General features: G+C 52.4%; 1 protein-coding gene across 3 annotated transcripts in view; it reads left to right on the forward strand.

Moving 5' to 3' along the window:
- Window positions 1-18,773, forward strand: part of DLGAP4 (DLG associated protein 4) — a 72,003-nt gene extending 53,230 nt beyond the window's left edge. For all 3 annotated transcript variants that reach the window (XM_068419555.1, XM_068419554.1, XM_068419556.1), the window contains 6 exons: window positions 9,206-9,567; window positions 10,611-10,702; window positions 11,129-11,538; window positions 13,668-13,759; window positions 15,361-15,513; window positions 16,283-18,773. In XM_068419555.1, the coding sequence (XP_068275656.1) occupies window positions 9,206-9,567; window positions 10,611-10,702; window positions 11,129-11,538; window positions 13,668-13,759; window positions 15,361-15,513; window positions 16,283-16,498 (1,325 nt within the window). In that variant the 3' untranslated portion in view covers window positions 16,499-18,773. The remainder of the gene's footprint in view (window positions 1-9,205; window positions 9,568-10,610; window positions 10,703-11,128; window positions 11,539-13,667; window positions 13,760-15,360; window positions 15,514-16,282) is intronic.
- The last annotated feature ends 2,596 nt before the right edge of the window (window positions 18,774-21,369 follow it).

The following is a 21,369-nucleotide window of genomic DNA, read 5'->3' on the forward strand; positions in this document are numbered from 1 at the left end:
AGGGAGGTTGTAGCGCAGTGGGAGTCGGCCTCTTCTCCCGGGCAACCAGCGATAGGACAAGAGGACACAGCCTCAAGCTTGGCCAGGGGAGGGTCAGGTTGGACATTAGGAAGCATTTCTTCTCAGCAAGGGTCATTAGCCATTGGAAGGGGCTGCCCAGGGAGGTGGTGGAGTCACCATCTCTGGAGGGTTTAAGAAAAGCCTGGACATGGCACTTAGTGCCCTGGTCTAGTTGCCATGGTGGTGTCAGGGCAACGGTTGGACTTGATGATCCCAGAGGGCTCTTCCAACCTGGTTGATTCTGTGATTCTGTAAACATGGAAGCACTTGCTGCTCAGTGGTGAGGAGGAGGCAGATGTGTTAGCTTCTCTGGCTGGATGGTGGTGGGGCTTTAGGGAAGTAGGTGTTTAAGCTAAGAAGTTATTTTCTTCTTTCTGCAACGAAATTCCAGATAGCTGAAATGTAGTCTGCAAACCTGATACAGGCTGTACCAACGGGGAGCTGGAGTGGGGATCAAGCATGTATTTGGGTTGGATGGTGGGAGCTCCCAGGGGAAGCCAGTGTGCCTGTGTGGTAAGAATGGTACTCGTTAGTAAGGGCATCTCCTCTCTGTGTGCTTATCTCACAGGTGAGTTGATGCTGTTCAATTCAAGTCAAAATAGCCACTTCCCATAGCTGTTTAGGTCAGGAGAAGTGACTTGGGTTACAACTTCAAGTGAGGTCTGATCATCTTCCATAGCTGCTGGTAGGAACAGCTGCAGCTTGGTGGGGCTTCAGGGTGTGACCCCAAGCTGCTTCAGTGGGAGAGATGAGCCTGCTGCCCCTTGTCTCTCCTTGGTCTCTCCTGCAGACCCACCTTCCCCCACTGTGGCCTCTTTGGTGTGCTCCCTGATGTTGCTGCAATGCTCTTGCTTCTGCTGGAAGCTCAGGGGGTTGGTGTGGGGGGTGCTCCATTGCCTGTGGAGAGGGATGGGGGCAGAGAGCCCAAGGCCTTGTGCCTGTCCTGGAAACAAGCATCTGTCTTGAGCTGGTTGTGTGGTGGGAGAAGCAGCAGCCTGCAGGGCAGCGGTGTGGCAGTGGTCCCCTTGTCCCGGCTGTTGCTCCAGCCGTGCCCAGGCAGGCTACAGGGCTTGCTGCTCTACCTGCTGAGCTGTGCTGGGGCCAAACGCTGAGGATGAGTAGGGCGTTAACAAGGGGAGCGTAAGGCTGAGTTTCTCCACCGGCCTCCTTCAGAACTACTCATGGTGATGGGAGCAGGAGCCAGGCTGTCGGGTGGCTGGATTTAAGCAGGGCTGTAATGCAGACGTGGGGCTTTTCCCCTCGTGCTGCTGCCTGGGAGGAACACCTGGGCCATGCTCTGTCGTCTGGCTTACAGCCATAGCCTGCCTTGGGCTCTGTGATTATAAGCCAAGAGCAGGTACAGTAAGCAAAGCTGAGGGCTGTGGGGAGCCGGTGAAGTGCTAACAATGTTCCTCTTGATTATCTGAGAGCTTCAGAAGGGCTTTGCTGGGCTGGTCGCTCTGGAGGACTATGGGCACATTCAGCCTCCACGGAGGCAGCGCACAATTTGGACTGTAAGGTGAGCGAGCTGCCTACGGGGTGCTGCTGCTGTTGGGGGCTTAACTGCAGCTTGGTGGAGTGAGGACTGTGGCAGGAGAGTCCACAGCCCATCCCTGACTCCCCAGCTTAGTCATGGTCAGCAACATATTTCCCTGTCGGGCACCTGTTTTCCTCTAGTATCGAGGTGAGATTTTCTCCTTTTTTCAAAGATCAGTTCTGCTAAGATTTACGAAGGGAAAACACTGAGGGGGCCGGTATTTATAGCATTTCCATAAGCAGTCTCTTTAAATGAATGCAGTCACTTAACTTTGCTTTCCAGGAGTGTGGTTTTGTTTAACCAGTGTAAGACTTTTGATATTTCACCAACACTCTAAAGACAGTCATTCCTTCAGAGCAAGAGATGGCACCTTCGCATGGATTCCCTGTCTTGTCTAGATGGAAATATTTCCCTGTTGAGTAATAAAATTTAGGGAGGTTTCTCATCTGTGCCCCTAACCAATGCAGGTATCTTGACCTTCAATCTGCAGAATGCTCAAAACAGTGTCTGTACAGATCCAAGGAGGCCTGTGTGCTGTGGCCATGGCTGTAAAGGCTAGAAACATTTTGTTTTAGCAGAAAAATAAGGTCTGGAGTGATTGCTGTGAACCATAAAATAAAGATCTGTATTGTCTTCAGTAGCAGTTGTAACTGGGGATCATTTTTACTTGGACTCTCTACAACTAAAACATCCTGCAGTTCATTATAGTTTCAACCTTGAACTGTTCTTCAAGCTGATGAAAATCAGAGGTCAGGCTGCTCGGAATGCGGCTGTTACAGTTCCCTTTGCTATTGAAAACTGCCACTAAATGCAACTTCTTCCATCTCTGAGACCCTGTGGCAAACGCAAGCCCAAAGACATGCAACCAAAATCCACAAGGGGATAATGCAACTGATGGTGGTTTTCGTTTGCTGCAAGATAATTGGGTTTCATTTAAAAGACAAATGAGCTTGTTTTGCAGTAGGAGGGATTATTTCAGAGCGTGTTGCTTTATGCAGTTGGAAATGAGGTAATTTCTTCAGCTCTTCCCATGGAGAAAGGGAGGATGCATGGAGCAGGAAAGGGACAGCAGTCTGAGCCCTGCTAATATCTTCGAGGGCAGTCTGACTTGCCTTCCCAACTGAGTGTGGCTTGGAGCCGCTGAGATAACTTAACAAAAACGAGGATGGCTTGAAGAGGTCCTTGAAGTCACTGGAATGATTAGAAATGTCACCAGGCTGTATTGAATCAGCAATGGCAACAGAATGACTGGGCACTTCATGCTAGAGGCACACATGAGGGCAATTAAGATATTTAAATCTAAAACCAAATACCTTGGCTATGGTCTTGGTGGTGCTGCCAGGTACTGAGCAGGTAAGTACAGCCTGAGGGTGTTTGAACAGGGGCCTCTTACGGCAGTGCTGGATTTAATATTCTTTTATGACTCTTATGTTGAGTCTTTCAAGAAGCAAACGCCTGGTTCTCTGGAAGGAGAGGATCATGGTGTGCCCAGCTGGCTTGGGGGTCAGGAGGGCCCTCCAGGCTAAGGCTCTGAAAACACAGCTCTTCTGCCTGGGGTTATGGCAGTGGGTATTGCCTCAGCCCCTGAGAGCAGCAGGTAATGTCATGTGGAAGATGCTAATTTGGAAACATGCTGCTTTCTAAAAATAATTATGCAAGGAAGACTATAAACAGCCATCCCTCCCCCCCAAAAAATCAATCATCCACAGCACAGTTGTGAGTTCTAACAGCTTGCTTAAATAAACCTTAGACTGCATGAGCAGGCAGAGTTTGGTGCTGCAAAGCTGGAAGCTTAATTAAAACTTCCACATTTTCTTGTTCTTCTGCACCTGTTTGGAGCGTGGCTGATGTTCACAAGCAAACTGCAGAGTAAGATGTGTACCTGCTCCAGTGCCCACGTGCATTGTAGTTCCACATTATAGTACAAACTGATTTTAAAATGTAACAGGCTATGACCTGCAGCAGCTCAAGAGCAGATTCGTACCCTGTCGTAGCCCTTTGGAGGGGGTAAGTCAGGAACTGGAATGCTCCGAACTGGTGGGTTTGACCTCTGAGCCATGAGGACATGCTGCCTGCTCCGTTGGTCCAGTAACATCTCTCCTACAGAAATACTGGGATGCCCTTGGCTCCCTCAATATCTTGTCTCTTCCCACAGATGCAAGAAACACTGAAACTTAGTTCAGAGTTGTGTTGAGGGAGAAGGGCAGACTGGTTTAGATGGGCTTATGCTGACTGCTGCTTTTGAAACCCATTTTAGGTAAGGTGTGGTTTCTGGGTTCGCTGCCCAGTCAAAAGTCCCTGTTGTATGGTTGCAGAGGGCTTCAGTGGGGTTAATTTGCAATTGCGCTCATCAGTGTCCCCAGTTCTTCAAGGCTTCTGGTCTTTTTGTTTCTTTCATTTGCAATGTTTCTTAGAGCCATGAACTTGTTTTTATAGCTCACATAGTCAACCCTTTGACCCTGTGTCCATTAACAGGGGCATTTTTTGTTGGCACTGTGCCACTCCTGTCTGGCAAAATCTGATGTTCTTCGGCTGAGCCGGATGGTGTGGAGGGATCCCCAGGAACAAGACAAGGGGACTGCAGTTTCCCTCCGTACATAGAGCAGCACAAACAGTATTCATACTGTCTGTTGGTAGGTGGGAGGATGAATTTGGATCTAGCTTATTGACCCTGAGCACCGCTGATCTTCCCCAGGAAACTGCTCTGCCTTTCTGTGCTCGTGCGCTGCCCTCCCCTTGTTTTGCCTGGCTGTGGGGTTCCATATCAGGTAGCGATTGATTTGCTTTCCCCAATTACGTTACAGCCCCGTGGGTGTAAACAGCAGCTGGGAAACTTGAGCTGCGCTTCTGGTAAACATCCAGCAAAACCACAGCACCCGTCCCATCGGTGCGGCTCCCGGCGGGACGGTCACAGAGGCTCCCTGTCGGGTGGCAGGGGACCCCGGGCAGCTGGCGCGCAGGGCTGGGCGCTCTCCCGGGGGAAGAACAGAGGCCGTGTGGAGTGGGGAGACAAAGTATTTAATTGAAGGGCCTCACAGACGTGCTTTCTCTACTGCCAATTTGAGCGGCTCTTGCTGGTCCTGGATAATAGCTGCCGTAGCCCCCTGGTACAGTGACACGAGGCAGCGTGAGTGTGTTGGGGGTGTAGCCACAGCTTACCGAGGGGTGCTTCTGCGGCGGCTCTCTTGGGATGGGCTGTACAAGACAGGGCACAAGACTTGGCCTAGAAATTGCTGTAGCTATTTAAGATGGTGCTCTCTGGTCAGACAGCCCTGGCAGAGTGACTGTGTGGGCACTCCTCATCCATGGGGTGCTCCGTGGTGGCAGGGCTCTGGCTGCCTGCACCTCCGGAGGGCAGTGGCGGGTGCCTGGGCTGCTCTTGGGCTCGCTAGTGCACGTCTATGGTTGAACTTCCTCCTCCGTCTTCGGCAGCGGTGTCCTGCACGAGCGGGTGTTGGTGGCAGATGAGGTATTGCAGCACGCACCCAAGAGGCTGTTCAGCTGTACGGACAGGGGGAGGGAGGTTCCTGTGATGGGGCAGAGCTCTGGTAGCCGCGCTCACGCGAGGAACGCTGTGCCTGTGTGACACGCCGTGCTCTGTCGGGTAGGGGTAGTCAAGACTTCTGCTGTAAGGGCAGAGCAGGGAAACATCTGTAACAAGGCAAACTTTAACCTGACCAAATCTACACTACACCTAAGGAGGCTTTTGGGGATGTCCAGCAGAGAACATGGGGAAGGAGGGAGTGATCGTGCAGTGACTGTTGCTTTAGCAGCTCCATGCCTTCTGCTGCGCTGGCGGTTTGTACATTCGCACGATGGACCCGATCCTGTAAAGCAACACCACGGGCAAAGGTCAGGCTCTGGGGTGCGGTTCAACCTGTGCTTGCACGAGGGGTGCCGTCTAATCTGGTACCTCTGAAAGAAGCATCCCAGTGGCGAGCTTGACTTGCTTGGAGGTGCTAAACCCTTCTGAGCTGGTGCTTCTCGAGCATCTGCATCAGGTTCTGCTGCTGTCCTGAGGGTGGGGGCTTCCGCTCTGCGTGGGAAAGGGGATGAAGTGGGGCTGCCGGGTGGGAGGTGAGTGCCGGTGCCCTTTCGGTCATCCGTTAGTGATGAACTTGCAGTGCGGTTGCACACTATTTCCATGACCGTGTATTGGCTAAAGGACGTGTGTAGCTGTGCTTTGGTACATAAATTTGACAAGTCGCAGCATTTGCATCTGACCTTTTAGGAAATTATTGTAGGTGGTTTTTAAAGTGCATAATAAGTCCCTGTCCCTGTCTGGAGACGCGGCAGCTATGGGCTCAGGCTGTCCTAAGTGGTTTACATGGCACGTGCCAGCGCTGGGACTGATCAAGCTGAAAAATAACCCAGTCCCCAGGCACAGCAGCCTGTCCCGGTTATTTTTCAGCTCTGTGGTTCCCTGCTGCAAGTCCCTCTGGCAGCCAAAGGCTGGGGTGAGCATTAGCAATAGGTCCCACTCTCGCTTTTGGAAACACAGCTCCTCTCTGTAACGCTTCCCTTTTAGAACTAAAAGGAACCTTCTTCGAGGTGGAACTGTAGCTGTTGGTATGGTAAATATTGGGATGTGTAAATACTGTCAATGAGGCACATGGTGTAGCTGTGTATTTCCCTGCAGGGAATACAGCTGGGCTCCCAGGGGTGCTCCTGGGTGCTGTGAGTGTGGGCAGCCTCTGCTGCAGGCAGAGGGACCTGTCTGGGGGGAAAAGGAGCTGCTGGAAGGCTCATGTCACCTGAAACACCTCTTCCCGTACCTGTAATCGATTCGGATCAGGTTCACTTGATACTTCTCAGTTAATTGTCCTGAAATTATGCAGGGAACAGAGGCAACCTGTGATGGACTGAGCCCGAATTGGTTGTGTCCAAGTGCCCTGAAAGATCAAAACATGTCAGGTGCCCTGTTGTGAGCTCCCCAGGGCACTCGGGCAGTGCGTTTGGGGTGGAAGGTGATGCTGGGCAGCAGGAGGTACCTCTGCCTGCCCTCGTGGTCCCCAGGAATCAAAGGATTCCTGACAGAGGGGACTGGTCTCTAATCTGGTACTAAATTTGTTACTCTGCTGGTGGTTACTTTGGGCATGGAAATGGTAAAGTTAACAGTCTGTCGTATCGTTTAATGACAATGGTCTGTATCTGCATGTATATCACTGCGTCAGCAGGCTTTGGGGAGGCTGTGTATGGGACCAGGCAGTGCAGTGGCGGGTAGGAGCTTGCGATTGGAGGTGCAAAACTTCGCTGAGATCAGGGAATATGGGTTGGAGCAGGGAACCCAAGAGAATGACAGCCCCTGCAGTCATCAGAGCTGTACTAGGAAACCGCTTCGAAACTGGGTTTGGGTTTGTACAGCCCATCTGGATTGTTGGGTGGGTGACCTGAGAGGTGGATGGGTCTGTGCTGGTACCTTTCAGCATCTGCATGTCAAGGGCTAGGGGAAAGGTGTGCATGGAACAGGATGGTGGACGGGGTTTTGATTTGAAGGACAGAACCCCTTTGCTGGAGACCAAGCACTGTGGGTTGGAGCAGGGAACCAAGGCGAGTGACAGCCCTGCCACCGCTGGAGCTTCCCACACCGTTGCACTGCAGTGACATGTCGTCGACAGGGTGGGAAAGGGACTGCCCTGTAAACACGCCTCGGTAACACGCTAACTCACCACGTCCAGGAGCAGGGACCTGTTCCCTTTTAACACATAAGGTACAACTTGGGCAGGCTGACCTGGCCCTCCGTGGTGGTGGTGGAGCTGATCTGCTCCCAGCCTGGAGCAGCAGAGCTCCCTGCCCAGCCTGCAGGACCAAAGCTGTGTGCACCACCACCGAGACACCAAGGCAAGAGCAGGGTAATCCCTGCCTGGACAGCACAGGGTTACCCTGAAGCCTGCAGCACCCCGATCCTGCAGCTTCCTTCTAGGGGAGTGGGACCGTAGGGCTCGGCACAGCACAGCCACACAGACCTACGAGCCCCTTGGGAGGAACCTGGCAGCAGCACTAGGTTTCCCATTCCAGGAGCACGGCCCTCCCAGGAGGTGACACGGGTGGCTGGGCAGTGCTGTGCGAGGAGAGAGGATGGGGTGAGTCTCGGGTTATGCCTTGGAGCAGGGCAGTGTTATATGTGATAAAGCTCCTCTGTGCACTCGAAGGGGCTCAGAGACAATAGCAGGAGCCCAAATCACACCCTGCTGGGCTACTCCCGGGTCCATCCCAGAGGCCATCAGCCCATCACAGGCCCATCTGCACGAGCCCAGAGCAGGGACAAGCAGGGAGACACAATGGCAGGTGGGACCCCAAGCCAAGGACCCCTGAACACCCTGTCCAGACTGGGGTTGTCCCAGCAGAGCCTAAGCCGCAGTGTCCAGGCGTGACACCCATCACCATGAGCCATGGGGAGCAGCTCTCCAGATCACCTTTGGGACTAAGGAGGTTGATGCCAAGGGCTGGGACACGTTATGGGGTGCAGGGGAAAAGCAGTTTGGGATTGCACAGGAATTAATGGGATGTTTAGAGGAGGAACCAAAGGTGGGCCAAGAAAGGGGTTTTGGTGATTTGGGGAGGAACAAGAGTGGGGAATACAGGGGATAAAAGGTGGGGGGGGGGTCAGTTGTGTGTAGGTAGGTGGCTGGTCAGTGCGCTTGTCTGTCTCTGTCCTGCCCAGCGCAGTCTGTCCTGTCTGGACAGCAAATGGGGGAGGACTTTGACCTCAGGGGTTTGTACATCCAGGGGCCAGGCACTGGGCAGACTGAGTGCCTAAGCTCAGCTGCTGCAGGATCCACCTTGTACATATATTTTCACTAATGGACTTGACCATCTTGTCAAGCCAGAGACAGGAGCAGGATGAGGCCGTCGCTGCTGTCCCTGTTCATGTGGGTGCTCTTCTGTGGTCTGTGTGACCAGCCACGTATATATACGTACGTGTAGTGGGTGTGTGTGCTCTGTGTGCCTGCTGGGAACACAACTTCAGCCTCACTCCTGATTGTATCTGGGGGCGTGGAGCAGCAGCAGCCTCGCCACTCTTGGGCTGTTGCATCTGGATGATGTGTTTTTCTCTAATGCGTAGCAGCTGGGTTTTTAAGGTACTTCACAAATGTTTGTTCCTACCGTCAGCATCTAACAAACTCTATGGCTTCTTTCCATTTTTATAGGAAAAAACACCACCCTGGTCCAGACACTGAAACTTGTCAACTGATGGGACAGAGAGCTGAGACACGTGGCTGTACTAGGACACTAAAACATAGGGTTTAGCCAAAGAAAATTTCCCCAGCGTGGAGGCTCACACCTGCCAAACCCTGTAGCATTCTTGGGAGGCTTTTCTATACCTTTTCTCCATTTCCAGCCTTTCACACATCATGGTATTCCTTTTGACTTCCTTTGCAAGCTAGCTCTGGCTCTGCCTTCCGCTTCCCCTTACGCTTTGGTGTGGGTACCCAGTGTGAGCTGCTGGCTGTAGGCTGTTTCTGCGTTTCTGCCTCCAGCTTCTACTTGGAGGCTCCTCTTGGATGTTGTGACTGACCTGCTGTCTCTTTCTCTTTCACTGTATCTCTCTCTCTCTTCCCAATCTGTCTTTTGTGTTCTCCGTTCTTCCTACCTCCGTTACTGCAGGTTCATCATGCCTAGTGGCATATAAAAAGACTCCACCTCCTGTCCCACCTCGGACCACATCAAAGCCGTTCATCTCTGTCACTGTGCAGAGCAGCACTGAATCGGCGCAGGACACCTACCTGGACAGCCAGGACCACAAGAGCGAGGTGACCAGCCAGTCAGGACTCAGCAACTCTTCGGACAGCTTGGACAGCACCAGGACACCCAGCGTGACGAGGGGAAGCATTGTGACTCCAGCAAGAGAGACTCCAGAGTTAACCCAGAAAAATGCAACTTTGAAAAGTGACAAAGGGACTCTGACCAGCGAGGAGCCTAAAGTGGAGAATATCCCCAAAAGAAAGCTGTCGTCTATAGGAATCCAAGTATGGAACAGTTTGTTCTCCTTTGTCCTAAGCAATGTCCCTGACCCATCCATTTAGCGTGTGCATTTTGTGTGACCAGAAAGAGAAACTGATTGCATTGTCAAACTAACACCCTGTGTTCCCCGGGGTGAAACGCAGCAGAAGCGTCCCATAACAGACCAGAAAGGACTAAGTTCTTTTAGTACAAAACTGAAATGTTTCATAAAGCAGGGGGACCACGTTAACTGGGGCAGTCCCTCTAAAGAGGCCTTTTGCTGCTAGTGTGCCTGTGCTCTGTACTACGTATGGCTTAACATCACCCTGCTCCTCGTCCGTCACAGTTCTAGGGACAACTTTCTTCTGAGAGGTGGGCCCTTCTACTCGACATCCACATAGCACGGACTGCTGCAGGGCGAAGTGGTCCCAGGGCTGTAGGTGGGAGGGAGCAATTCCTTGCTGTCTGCTGTTCCCAGCAGGTTGCTGCTTCTCTTGCTGGAAGCATTTAACTCTGGAAATTGATGGAAATGAGCTGTTGATTATAGAGTCAAATAAGAACCCATTAAGTAGTGTAAATCCATGCTTCATTCAGCAAAACTTAAGTCATCTGCCATTGTACACTTCTCTTGTGGACAGATTTCCCAGTTCAGGTGGCTGACTGCTGCAAGAGTTTATTCTGTCCCAAAGTGCTGATTCAGTCCTGCAGGTTATTACCTGCACGTGGGAACTTGAGCACTTGGGCAAGTCTGTGTTGGATGGTACACACAGAGCTGCTCCCTTGGGGACACACAGCCCTGCCCCAGTGTGCCACAGCCACGCAAACAGCAGTGGATGGCAGGACCGAGTGCTCTCAGAGCAGATACCTGGCAGCAGCCTGGCAGGATACAGTCCTGGTGCCCAAGCGGAGGCAGACCTGAGCGTGGCCTTGTGCCTCGCCTAAGACAGCCCTCCAGCTGGCTGTGGTGTCAGCACGCTGTGTGGGTGTGCAGCACTCCTGGTCTACTAACGTGAATTCCAGCAGCAAGTTCTTGTGTCTGTTTTTGTCTGTATTTTTTTTGTTTATTAAGGTTGACTGCCTTCAGCCAGTGGCAAAAGAGGAGCCTCCTCCACCAGCCACCAAATTCCAGTCCATCGGCGTGCAGGTAGAGGACGAGTGGCGGTAAGTGAAAGACGCAAGTGTTTGTAGTTTCCTTTCTTTTAAATTGTGCTTCCCCCGCTTCGCTTAGACCTCCTCCCCTTCTCTGTTCCGACACGATGGGAGCCCATGGAGAGCTCCTTCTCCACAGCACACACCCGCTGCACAAAGCACTTGTTCTGTAACCAGCCAAATCAACGGGAGTTTGAAATTAAAAAAAGTAATTATAGATGTGCGTCAGTCCTCTTGTCTGAACGGCCTGTTGCAGTAAGCAGACAACCTTATAATTTTGTGTGTCTGAATGTGTGGTGTGTGTTTGTGTGTGGGAGGTGCAGGGCGGGCAGGGTGAGGCTCATCTGCAGGCGTAGTAAACAAATGCATTTTGCTGTCGGTGTGTGTGGCCAGCCAGGTTGAGTTCTGCTGTTTAATGTTTGCTTTTGATCTCTCTAGAAACAGCCACTCTCGCAGCATGTCCTCCAAACAGGACACAGACTCTGACACACAAGAACCTAATAACTCTAACTGTAAATCATCTGAGAGAAGCCTCGCTGAGTGCCCCCAGCACAACAACTCTGTTGCTGTTGATGCCACTACCAGGCAACCAGCCAAGCCCTCACAGATTAAGAGAAACCTCTCCTATGGAGAAAACAATGACCCAGCCCTGGAGCCTTCCTCTCTCCCTCCTCCTGACCCCTGGCTTGAGACGTCCTCCACCTCGCCCTCAGAACCCACACAGCCAGGAGCCTGCCGGCGGGATGGGTACTGGTTTCTGAAGCTGCTGCAGGCAGAAACAGAGCGGTTAGAAGGCTGGTGCCACCAGATGGACCAGGAGACCAAAGAGAACAATCTCTCTGAAGAAGGTAGGTGTTGTCAGCCTCTGGACACCAGACTGGAGCAGCCTAGCAGCTCGAGAAAGAGTTGTAACTGAGTATTGCATCAGCTTTCTGCAGTTAAATTGCTGATAGCCCACAGAGAGACAGAACAACGGAGGTGAGTATGGGACAAGGAAAATGTTTTCTTTGGAAAGGAGAAGGTAACTTCCTCTAGCACGTGGGGTAAGAAATAATCACAGAACCACAGAATGTCAGGGATTGGAAGGGACCTCGAAAGATCATCTAGTCCAATCCCCTGCCGGAGCAGGATTACCTAGATCATGTCACACAGGAACGCGTCCAGGCGGGTTTTGAATGTCTCCAGAGAAGGAGACTCCACACCCTCTCTGGGCAGCCTGTGCCAGTGTTCAGTCACCCTCACCGTAAAGAAGTTTTTCCTCATATTTATGTGGAACCTCCCGTGTTCCAGCTTGCATCCGTTGCCCCTTGTCCTGTCAAGGGATGTCACTGAGAAGAGCCTGGCTCCATCCTCATGACACTTGCCCTTTACATATTTATAAACATTAATGAGGTCACCCCTCGGTCTCCTCTCTCCAAGCTAAAGAGACCCAGCTCCCTCAGCCTATCCTCATAAGGGAGATGTTCCACCCCCTTAATCATATCATCAAATAATGCTGTGATGCAGCATATAAGACTTGCAGAGGATGTTGCAGCTTCTGGCCATTCAGAATTGCGAAAAGCTTAAATGCACTGGCTTCAGGGAGGCTGTGGGGTCTTTCTCCCTGCCTAACCCGTTGTACTTAAGCGGGCAGGTGAAAGTTTAGTTGGCAGTGGGGCAGGATGAACATGACTTATGAGCTTGTTTGATCTGTTGAATCGGTGGACTTGTCTTCACAACAAAGATGAGCTTTCTTCATATGGAAAACCTCACTGAATTTATGTTAAATACATCAAAAGCACAGGTACAGGGAACACAAGGTCACTTGATTTTATTGGGTTCAGTCCCAGCTGGGCTTGTTCCATTATTTTCAAATGAGGTGGCAAAACCTGTGCTGCTTGCAGTGAAAATCATGCCTGTGGTGCATACGGAGTGACAGAAGTGGGTGACTGGGCTGCAGAGGGCAGGGTCTTTGTTTTGAGTCCAGTTGACTTTTTTTTTAATACCTGAGAAAGGTGAAATAATGGTGAGCCTCAGTTATAGCTCGCTGTCACTGCTGGGGCTTGGGGAGCTGATCTCTAATCCCAGTGCACTGAGGTGCTGCACTGGCTGCCAGGCTGGACAGGCAGTGCCGGGGCTCTCCCTGCCTCAGGGGATGCCGTCGTTTTGCCTGTGGCAAGAGTGCTCTGGAAAGAAAAGACACCAAGACCAGTGTGACATTACACCTGTGACCTCTAAGAATCTCCTAGAAGATTCCGTAACGAGAACTTGATGGGTACAGAGAGAGCCCAGCTTACAGTTGTCCCACCAAGATCTATAAACATTCAGAACTGATTCAGGAAGGTGCAGCAGCAGACCAGGGAGGAGAAGGGGAATCAGTTCATCCCTGTTCGTGGTGCAGTTGCATGCGCTGTGGGTCTCCCAACCGTGCCTTTGGAAGGGAAAAGCCCCTACGGTGGTGTTTGCATTAATGAGCAGAGGAATGGTGCCATGCCCAGAGGCTTCTTGGAAAACCCACTAAAAGCACCATAAAGTCTTGGGTATTAAAAACCTTAACCTGCCAATATTTTAATCCCTTCTGGTAAGTGGAGGTTGGAGACAGTTCTCCTGCCCCTTGCTTCCCTCCCCTCGTGCATGAGTAGAAGAGCAGGCTGTGATCTGCAAGCAGATGCCAGCAGGTCTGCTCGCTGAGACTCTGCTGGTGGCTTGTCCCATGGGCTGAAGGGAGTTTAAGCGACTTTCTGCCAACTCTGATGTAATGTTCTCAGTCTGGCCTGCTTTTGACCTGCTCTAGAAGGAACAATAATAAGTGGCAAAGACCAGTACAGATTATAGTTTCAATACATCTTCTTTCCTTGAGAGCAGTTAGTTGTTTGGGCATCTCTGAAACTCCTTTTCTAATGAATCAGGAGTGGTTCTTTGCTCCAGAAACACTAGAGTTCATGGCTGCATTTAATAGTCTGTTCAACTGAGGTCTTTTTTTTTTCCTTTCCCATAGTCTTAGGAAAAGTCCTGAGTGCAGTGGGCAGTGCACAGTTACTAATGTCACAGAAGTTCCAGCAATTCCACGGCCTCTGTGAACAAAACTTGGTGAGTCTGGATCTATTTCTCGTGGTTTTTGAGAGGGGGATGTATCTGTTTCAGCAGCACTACAGGAACATGATGAGGTATTATCAGGCTCCTGTCACTGTAAAAACAAAGCCAGTGCAGCTGTAGCCTACAACCTGACCCCATGCCTTGGTGGATGAACGCTGATCTAAACCAGCAGCTGAGCAGTGGGAGGCTGATCACCTCAACCTCTCTTCTGAACGGGCAGTTGTTGGGCTGTGCTCCGCTCAGGGATGAGCGTTTGCAATTCTTTTTGGTGCTTGTGTGAGCACAGGGGAATTTCCTTGAACTGCTGATGGGGGCATGCTGAATACACGAGTGTCTCTGTGGGTCTGAGTTCTCAGCTGGCCATACTGCTGTGTGTCCTGGAAACCACCTCTTGTTACCCCAAAAGGGCTTTTTGAGATGAACCACTGAGGTTTTGCCAAACAGGGGAGAATGTTTGAAAAGTCTGCTGTTCTTCTCCAAACATGCTTGCTTTGCGTGTAGATTATGCGGATGGTAAAGTTGTCCCAACAGGATTGTCCCTCTTTGGTCACAAGGCACTGTTTGAATTGAATCTCCTCAAATGTAACGCAGAGGTTTGCCCTTGCTGAGAGCTGAACGGAGTTAACGTGGGGATGGATGGGAAGCTGTATGGTGTTTTTCCCCCCAAGCTTTATTGTGGTATGGATTTTGCAGACTTACTCAGAGCTGAATTCCCCTCTACTTGCAAAAAAAACTTAGAGAAATGCAGGAAGAGGGGTGGGGGGTGAAGTGCTGAGCATCTGCTTGGTGATCTCTGGCTGATCTCAGCTGAGAGGTGAGCAGCAGCACCACTGCTGCCAGGCTTTCAGCAGAGCTTTGTGCTGGGGTCTCCCTTTGATGCTTTGTGCTGAGTTGCTCAGATCTGATCCCGGGCTTTCCTGAGACAATCCAGGCCTATGATAGCAGTTCGGATGTCTCAGAACTGGGAAACTTCTGTTATTGGAAGAAACTTGAGATATTTTTCAACCTAGCCTGAGAAATACTGATACTTCCAGGTTGTTTTGTGGGGGCATGTAGCAAAGCAATTTTGCTCGTGAAAGCTCTGTTGGCTTCTCTGGATTGCTGTACACTGGCACGTAAGTTCTCCAAGTGTCAGAGCTGTGCTTTGCATGGTGTTGTGTCCATTTCCATGACTACCCGCCCTGAAATCAGGATCTCTGTGTAAGAAACCAGTGTTCTAGCTCTAAATCACGTGCTGGGGACCTTCTGTTGGAGGTTACTGCTGTGGGGTCAGCGCTGGCTAGGGAAGCCTTGGGGAAGAATGGGAGCTATTGCTTTCTGCTACAGAGAGTGTCATCTTCAGGGTTCTTCAGGCTCCTGTAGGAGAAATACAGTTGGGATCTCTGCTTCCTGATCTTTGCAGAAATAGTTTTGACTGTAAATGATGGCATTGTTTCTTTGCATATTTAGGGCTGGTGTCTCCTGTGGGTTCTTGACATTTCAATTGTTGGGCCAGTAGACTTACAAGGGGTGAATATGTAAGCTGTGCAGACTGCTCTGCTTGGCAGGAGGGTATATTCTTTCTGAAAGGTGTTTTTTATGCTTTTCCCTTCTAGAACCCTAATGCCAATCCCAGACCCACAGCACAGGACCTAGCTGGGTTCTGGGATCTGCTGCAGTTGTCCATTGAAGACATCAGCATGAAGTTTGATGAGCTGTACCACCTGAAAGCTAATAGCTGGCAATTGGCAGAGACACCGGAGAGAAAGGTGAGTGTGGGGCAGTTGAGAGTGGCCAGAGCACCTTGCTGACATTTCGGGTATCTGAGATCTATTTCTGTCTGCAAACAGAAGATCTCTGGGGTTTTTACCGTCTTGCACTTGTGCAGTGTAATCTCACAGCCTTGCAATGCACTGAGACCATTTTGTCTTGAGTAATAGTGGAAAGAATTTTGTACGAGGGGAAAAAGTGTTCTGATGGAGAGAGACCAGAGCGATGAGTGCTGGTGTGTGCTTAAAGCGGTGATACAGAGGCCTCTAGTGTCACAAGCACTGTATGAATAGGTTTTAATTCTTCCTGGTGTCTGAGTAGTATAAAAAACGCCTGCTGGAACCTTCTGAAAATGCAGCCCAGGCTGTGTCCCTGGGCTGGGCTGCCTGACTAGACACGAGGGTAAGAAGGAGGACTATGGCTCTGGGCAGGGTGGCATATTCAAATTTTGCAGTTCCAGATCAAGTTCAGTCTTCTTGCTGCCTGTGCTGTGCTCTGACCTATAGCTGGGCCAGACATAGTCTCCAAACTCTGGACCACTTCACAGAAGGCCTCTACCATGAAGTGCAAAATGGCACATTTCTAGAAACTGGGGAAGCTGATTTTGATGGGTGTCTTCCTCAAGAACTGCTCCTGCTTCTTTCACCTGACGCTTGATCTCCTTGCTTAGTCTCTCACGCCATAAGAGTCCCCACCATATCAGAGAGCAAGCTTCTGTATGTGCATTTTTATTTTATGTTTGGGTTTTTCCTTACTGTCTCCCTAAAGGAAGAGAAGAAACCACCCCCTCCCGTGCCAAAGAAGCCAGCCAAGTCCAAATCCCAACTGAACCGGGACAAAGCCTCTGATTCAGACAAGCAGCGCCAGGAAGCTCGCAAGCGTCTCATGGCAGCCAAGCGGGCTGCCTCCGTCCGGCAGAACTCGGCCACGGAGAGCGCGGACAGCATCGAGATCTACGTACCCGAGGCACAGACCCGCCTTTGAGCCAAGGGGCAGAGGAAGGAACCGCGTGGTTTTTATAAGTCATTAAAAAGGAAAAAAAAAAAAAAAAAGGTTCTCTCTAAACTAGTGTGATTTATTCAGTCTAGAGACAATGAGCCATCCTTGAAAAGGGCTCCTGAGTTGGCTTTTTTCTCTCAGCTTTAAGTAATGAAGATTTTAAAAAAAACAAACAAAAAAAGAAAAAAATACCCCTCATTTTCTCACTGGCTGTGGTGTTGCTGAATGGACTGAACAGACTCCTGGAAACTCCAGCCCCTCAACTTGGAACTTCAGTCTTTTTACTTGTTCTATCTAATGAGAATTATTAGCTTGTTTACAAGAAGAGGACAAGAAAACATGAAGCCTTTGAGCACTTGCCATGCTGTGTTCTTCCTCCTCCTCAGTTCTGTTCTTCTTTCTCATCCTTTTATTTTTTCCTCCTCCTGTTCCCTTTACCCCACCTTGTGCATGGCTTTGTTTACTGTGTTAGAAATAACCTCTCTTCCACAGAGCTCCTGAAGAGAACACCCACTCAGTGTGTACTACTGTTGCACTCTGCTGGCAAGCAGCCTTTCTTGGGGTTTTTTTGTTTTCCTTTTGATGGGGATATCGGGGTGGGGGGCAAGGATGGGTGGGCAGGAGCAAGGCAGTGGGTTTGTGTTCCTCTTCTGTTGAAGTGAGAGGATGACAGGGTCTGTGGAATGTAGTGCAGAGTTGTTGACATGCAGCCCTGAAGCAAATGTGCAATAAGCTGGTGAAGGGGGAAGGGACAGTGCTTGGCTGGCTGATCCCTAGAGTGCAGTACCCTACTCCAGGCACAGGAGGGGAGCTTGAAGGACCACAGAGCAACTACGGGCATGATCCACACATTCTTCACTTTGATTTTTCTCCTCTTCCCTTTCCAAAATTATTTTCCTTGAATTGCTTGTTGAGAAAGAAGCTGCTACACTGGGGGACCTGTTTCAAAGTGGGCTGGGGCGAGTGTGATGGTATTTCAGGGTGGGAGGACTGGGTTTTGTACAAAGAGGAAGGCACAGGTAGCTGGTGGTAGGCTGCCTGCCTGTATGTATGTGTACATATGCACATATACACTTAGTAGTACCTGTACATTTAATTCATACACACATATACATGCCCATACACACAGTGCAGATGGTGTATGAAAAGCACCTTGGTGAGAACGGGCATATGTATAGCATATATTTTTACATGTACTATATCTAGATGTGTGTAAAAGTGTGTGTAAAAATATATACCCTGTGTGTAAGCAGATGACTATTTTTTCCTTACCTCCCTGCTCTCTGGGTAGAGGAAGGATTGCTAAAGATTTTTTAGCTCATTTTCCCCTTTGTAGGTCTCCTTTTCAGTCTTGGCTTCTTGAAGCCAGAACTGTCCCCACCACATTCTTTGCCACCCTCTCAAAAGTAGCATTTGGCCCCATCCTGAGTGATCTTGCTGGGGATTTTTTTCTTTACTTGCTTGAAAGAGGTGGGAGATCGTGTGCTACTTTCATGGGGGTGGGGGTAGAATCCCAAAGAAGTTTCAGCGAGGGTGTTGGTGATCCAGAAGGCAAAAAAATAAATAAAAGTGAAAGCCTGAATGATGTCTGAGTGACCCTTGTATACTGTCCCGTGTTGTCCATGCATAGGTGCTCTGAGATTTCTGCCCACCTACCCTAAACTCTCAAATGGCATTAGATTGCCAGCAAAGCTTGGCCATAATGTAACTCAACTTCAGCATTGGTCTTGAGTCTTGGTGGGTAGAGACACTGACTTGGTGGGTTGTACTGTCGGGTTTTTTGGGAGGATTGTAAAGATGTAGTCTTAGAGAGCTCTAGCGTTAAAATTGAGCACCAGGGAATGATGACTTTTTTTATTTTCTTTTTTTTTTCTTAAATTTACTCTTCCAAACATGGCTGAGGCTGCTGCTGGGGCGCCAGCCTGGAAAGCTGCTTTTTCTGGGGCTGGCAGGCCCTGGGCAGCAGCCCATCTTGCTGAGTTGTCAAATGATCTTCAGTCCCCTGGGCCGAGATCGCTCTTCATCCTTGGTCAGTCGCAGCAGGCCCTCGGGCTGCGCTTTGTGGACGGAGGAAGCGGGGCGTCGATGCCGGCCGTTCCGTGCGCGCGGGTCGCTGAGGCGAGGCGGGGTAGCGGAGGTGAGCGCGTGTGCCTGCCTGACTCTCATTTTGTTTCCTGCCACCTCCGAGGAGAAGAACTTACAGCAGCAAGGACAGCGGGCTGACTTACCGTAAAAAACAAATAAACGCAGTCTGAATTTACAGCTGCCTGCGGTCTCTGTCCCTTTGTTCTCCGCAGCGTATCCAGGATGGGTTTGTAACGGGCGGTGTCCCAGCAGCGGGGGCGGTGTCGGCCTTTGCACCCTGGAGACCCGGCCAACATGGCTGATGGGGTGGGTGGGGCAGGGACAGGTGCTGCTGGGGGAAGTCCCACCCCCTCCTGCAGCCTCATAGGCCACTTGCCCAGGAAGTCACGCCCTCTTCTGGTCACATGGTCTGTTGTGATTGGCTGGCAGGACTACCCCCTCCCCCAGTGGTGTACGTGGGAGTCCATCAGACGGGAAGGCCCTCCCCCTACTTTACCCATTGTACACCTGTGGTTTTATGGCTGTATATGTTTGATCTCTACAGCTTTATAAATGTACATATATATATTAGAACATATAGGCATGTAGGCAAATATAGAGTATATATCTGAAAAATATGTATTTATACACAACTTTATATAAATAATTCTCTATACACACACATTGTATATAAATGTATGTATTTTTATACCTGAGCACTCCTGGGCCCAGCGGAAGTGGGCAGCCAATCAGAGGGCTGCCTCAGAGCACGTGGGTGTGATGGCGTCAAGGGATGGCTGTCAGCCAATCACGGGGCTGCGTGACGTTCAACAAAATGGCCGCTCCCTGCCGTAAAATGGCGACTGAAACAAAATGGCTGCCCCCATGTGCACGGGGGGGTGGGGCCTTCTGTGTCCAATGTACTTCCGGGTAAAACAGTAGGCGGGGCGGCAGGTCTGGCCAGCCAATCACAGTGAGGGTGTGGGGAGGGGGTGGGACTTTGGGTGAAGCAGGGGGCGGGGCTCCTGTCAGTCCCACCCCCGCGGTGCCTGGGCCGGGTGGGGCAGGACGGGCCCGGGCCCGGGGCTCCCCCTGCCCGCCCTGGGCCGGGGCAGGGGCACAGCAGCGCCCAGGCCGGGGCTCTCCCCGGCGCCAGCCCGCGCTGGCAGGGCCGCCCATGCCTCGGCCCCGCGGTTCCCCTCGGGCGGCAGCGGCTGACGCGACGGGCCGGGCCTGCCCCATGGCCGCGGCACCGCCGGGACAGGCCCCAGCTGGGCAGAAAGCCCCGGTACCGCGCTGGGCCTCGGCGTGAGGCACGTGTCCTGGCACGAGGGCTGCGGCAGGCGGGGTGCCCCCAGCGGGACGAGGGCCGCTGCCTCCCCGCTGGGCTGCTCTGGGAGCAGCCGCCTGCTCCGCGGCACCGACGGTCCTGTGAACGCCGGCAGTGCCGGCTGCCTGCAGGACCCCGCGACACCAGCCCAGCGCCCCTCGCGCACACCCGGCACCCCGGGCAGCACTGACTCCCGGGCCAGGAGGGCGCGTGCCCTGAGGAGCGGTGCCAGGGGCGCGTCTCCCTGCGCTACCCAGGTGAGGGGAGCGCAGCAGGGAGCAGGAGGGGGACAGTTTGCGCTGCCACTGACCAACGCGTCCCTGGGGGCTCGGAGACCCGTGTGACACCAAACGTTACCTTCTGGCTGCGCTGTTTTGGCGCACAGCGTGACAGCCCGCGCTGCCTCCTCGCCCCAGCGACGGGGGATGCAGGTGCCAGGGAGGGTCTCCCGATGCCTCACCCCACGTGGGTATTTTCAGGGCAGTGTTGGCTGTAGCACAAGATGGAAGCGGGTTGTTAACGATGCAATGTCTGAGCGTGCCCAGGGCAGAGCACAGGGTGGAGGGGAGGGGGCTGCAGGGCTGGCACAGGCTGGTGGTGGCCTGGATCCCTCCCAGGAGCGCAGGTCCCAGCTGCTGCCCGGCATGCAGTGGCAGAGGGACACAGCCATGCGTGTCCCCCCCACCCCAGTAACACCACTCAGCGCTGTGGGGGGGCTGCCCCCCACCCCCCCGCCCCTCAGCGCTCTCCTTGTGCCTATGGGCAATGTCTGCCCATTCCCGGGGCGGGGGTGCCTGAGTCTGCTGGAGGCTGGTGGCCCCTGCCCCATGGAGGCAAGTGCAGGTCCCTGAGGCTCTGCCCCACCTGCCCGGGGGGTGTCCCCAGGGCAAAGGCACCTCTGTGCAGCTCAGGAACCCTGAGGTGCTGCCTGAGGCCGCAGGAAGGGCAGGCAGAGCTGGTGGGGGCACCAGCTGTGTTTTACCCAGCCGTGTTGGGTTGCTGTGTGGACCACCCCAGCCCCTGAGGTGGGCTGGCAGCCCTCTGCCCTGGCTGAGTCCTGGCTCCAGGCCCCCAGCACCCCGGGTGCCCCAGCACCCTCACCCTCACCAGAAGGCACCAGCAGCCTGCACAGGGTGGGGAAAGCCCTGTTGCTGTTCCCTGTCACCAGAGCTGCCCAGGGGCTTCCCTGGAGCTGCACAAGTGAGGCGTGGCTGGGGGCGAGGTGCCTCCATCCTTACACAGCCCCTGCCCAGGGGGGCAGGGGGGGGTTACCCCCCCTGCACCACAGGGAGCCAGGGGCGAGGGCTGCAAAGGGCTGAACTGGTGCCAGCCCCCACCTCAGCCCCTGCTATGGTAGAGAGCAGGTGTGTTCCCCCCCCAGGGGAGGCAGGGCGTCAGGCTGGCACAGGGACTGCAGCCCTGAGCTGGGGGGTGTGGAAGACACCGGCAGGTTAAATACCAG

Source organism: Nyctibius grandis, chromosome 28, assembly GCF_013368605.1.
Source record: "Nyctibius grandis isolate bNycGra1 chromosome 28, bNycGra1.pri, whole genome shotgun sequence".
Lineage (NCBI taxonomy): Eukaryota > Metazoa > Chordata > Aves > Nyctibiiformes > Nyctibiidae > Nyctibius > Nyctibius grandis.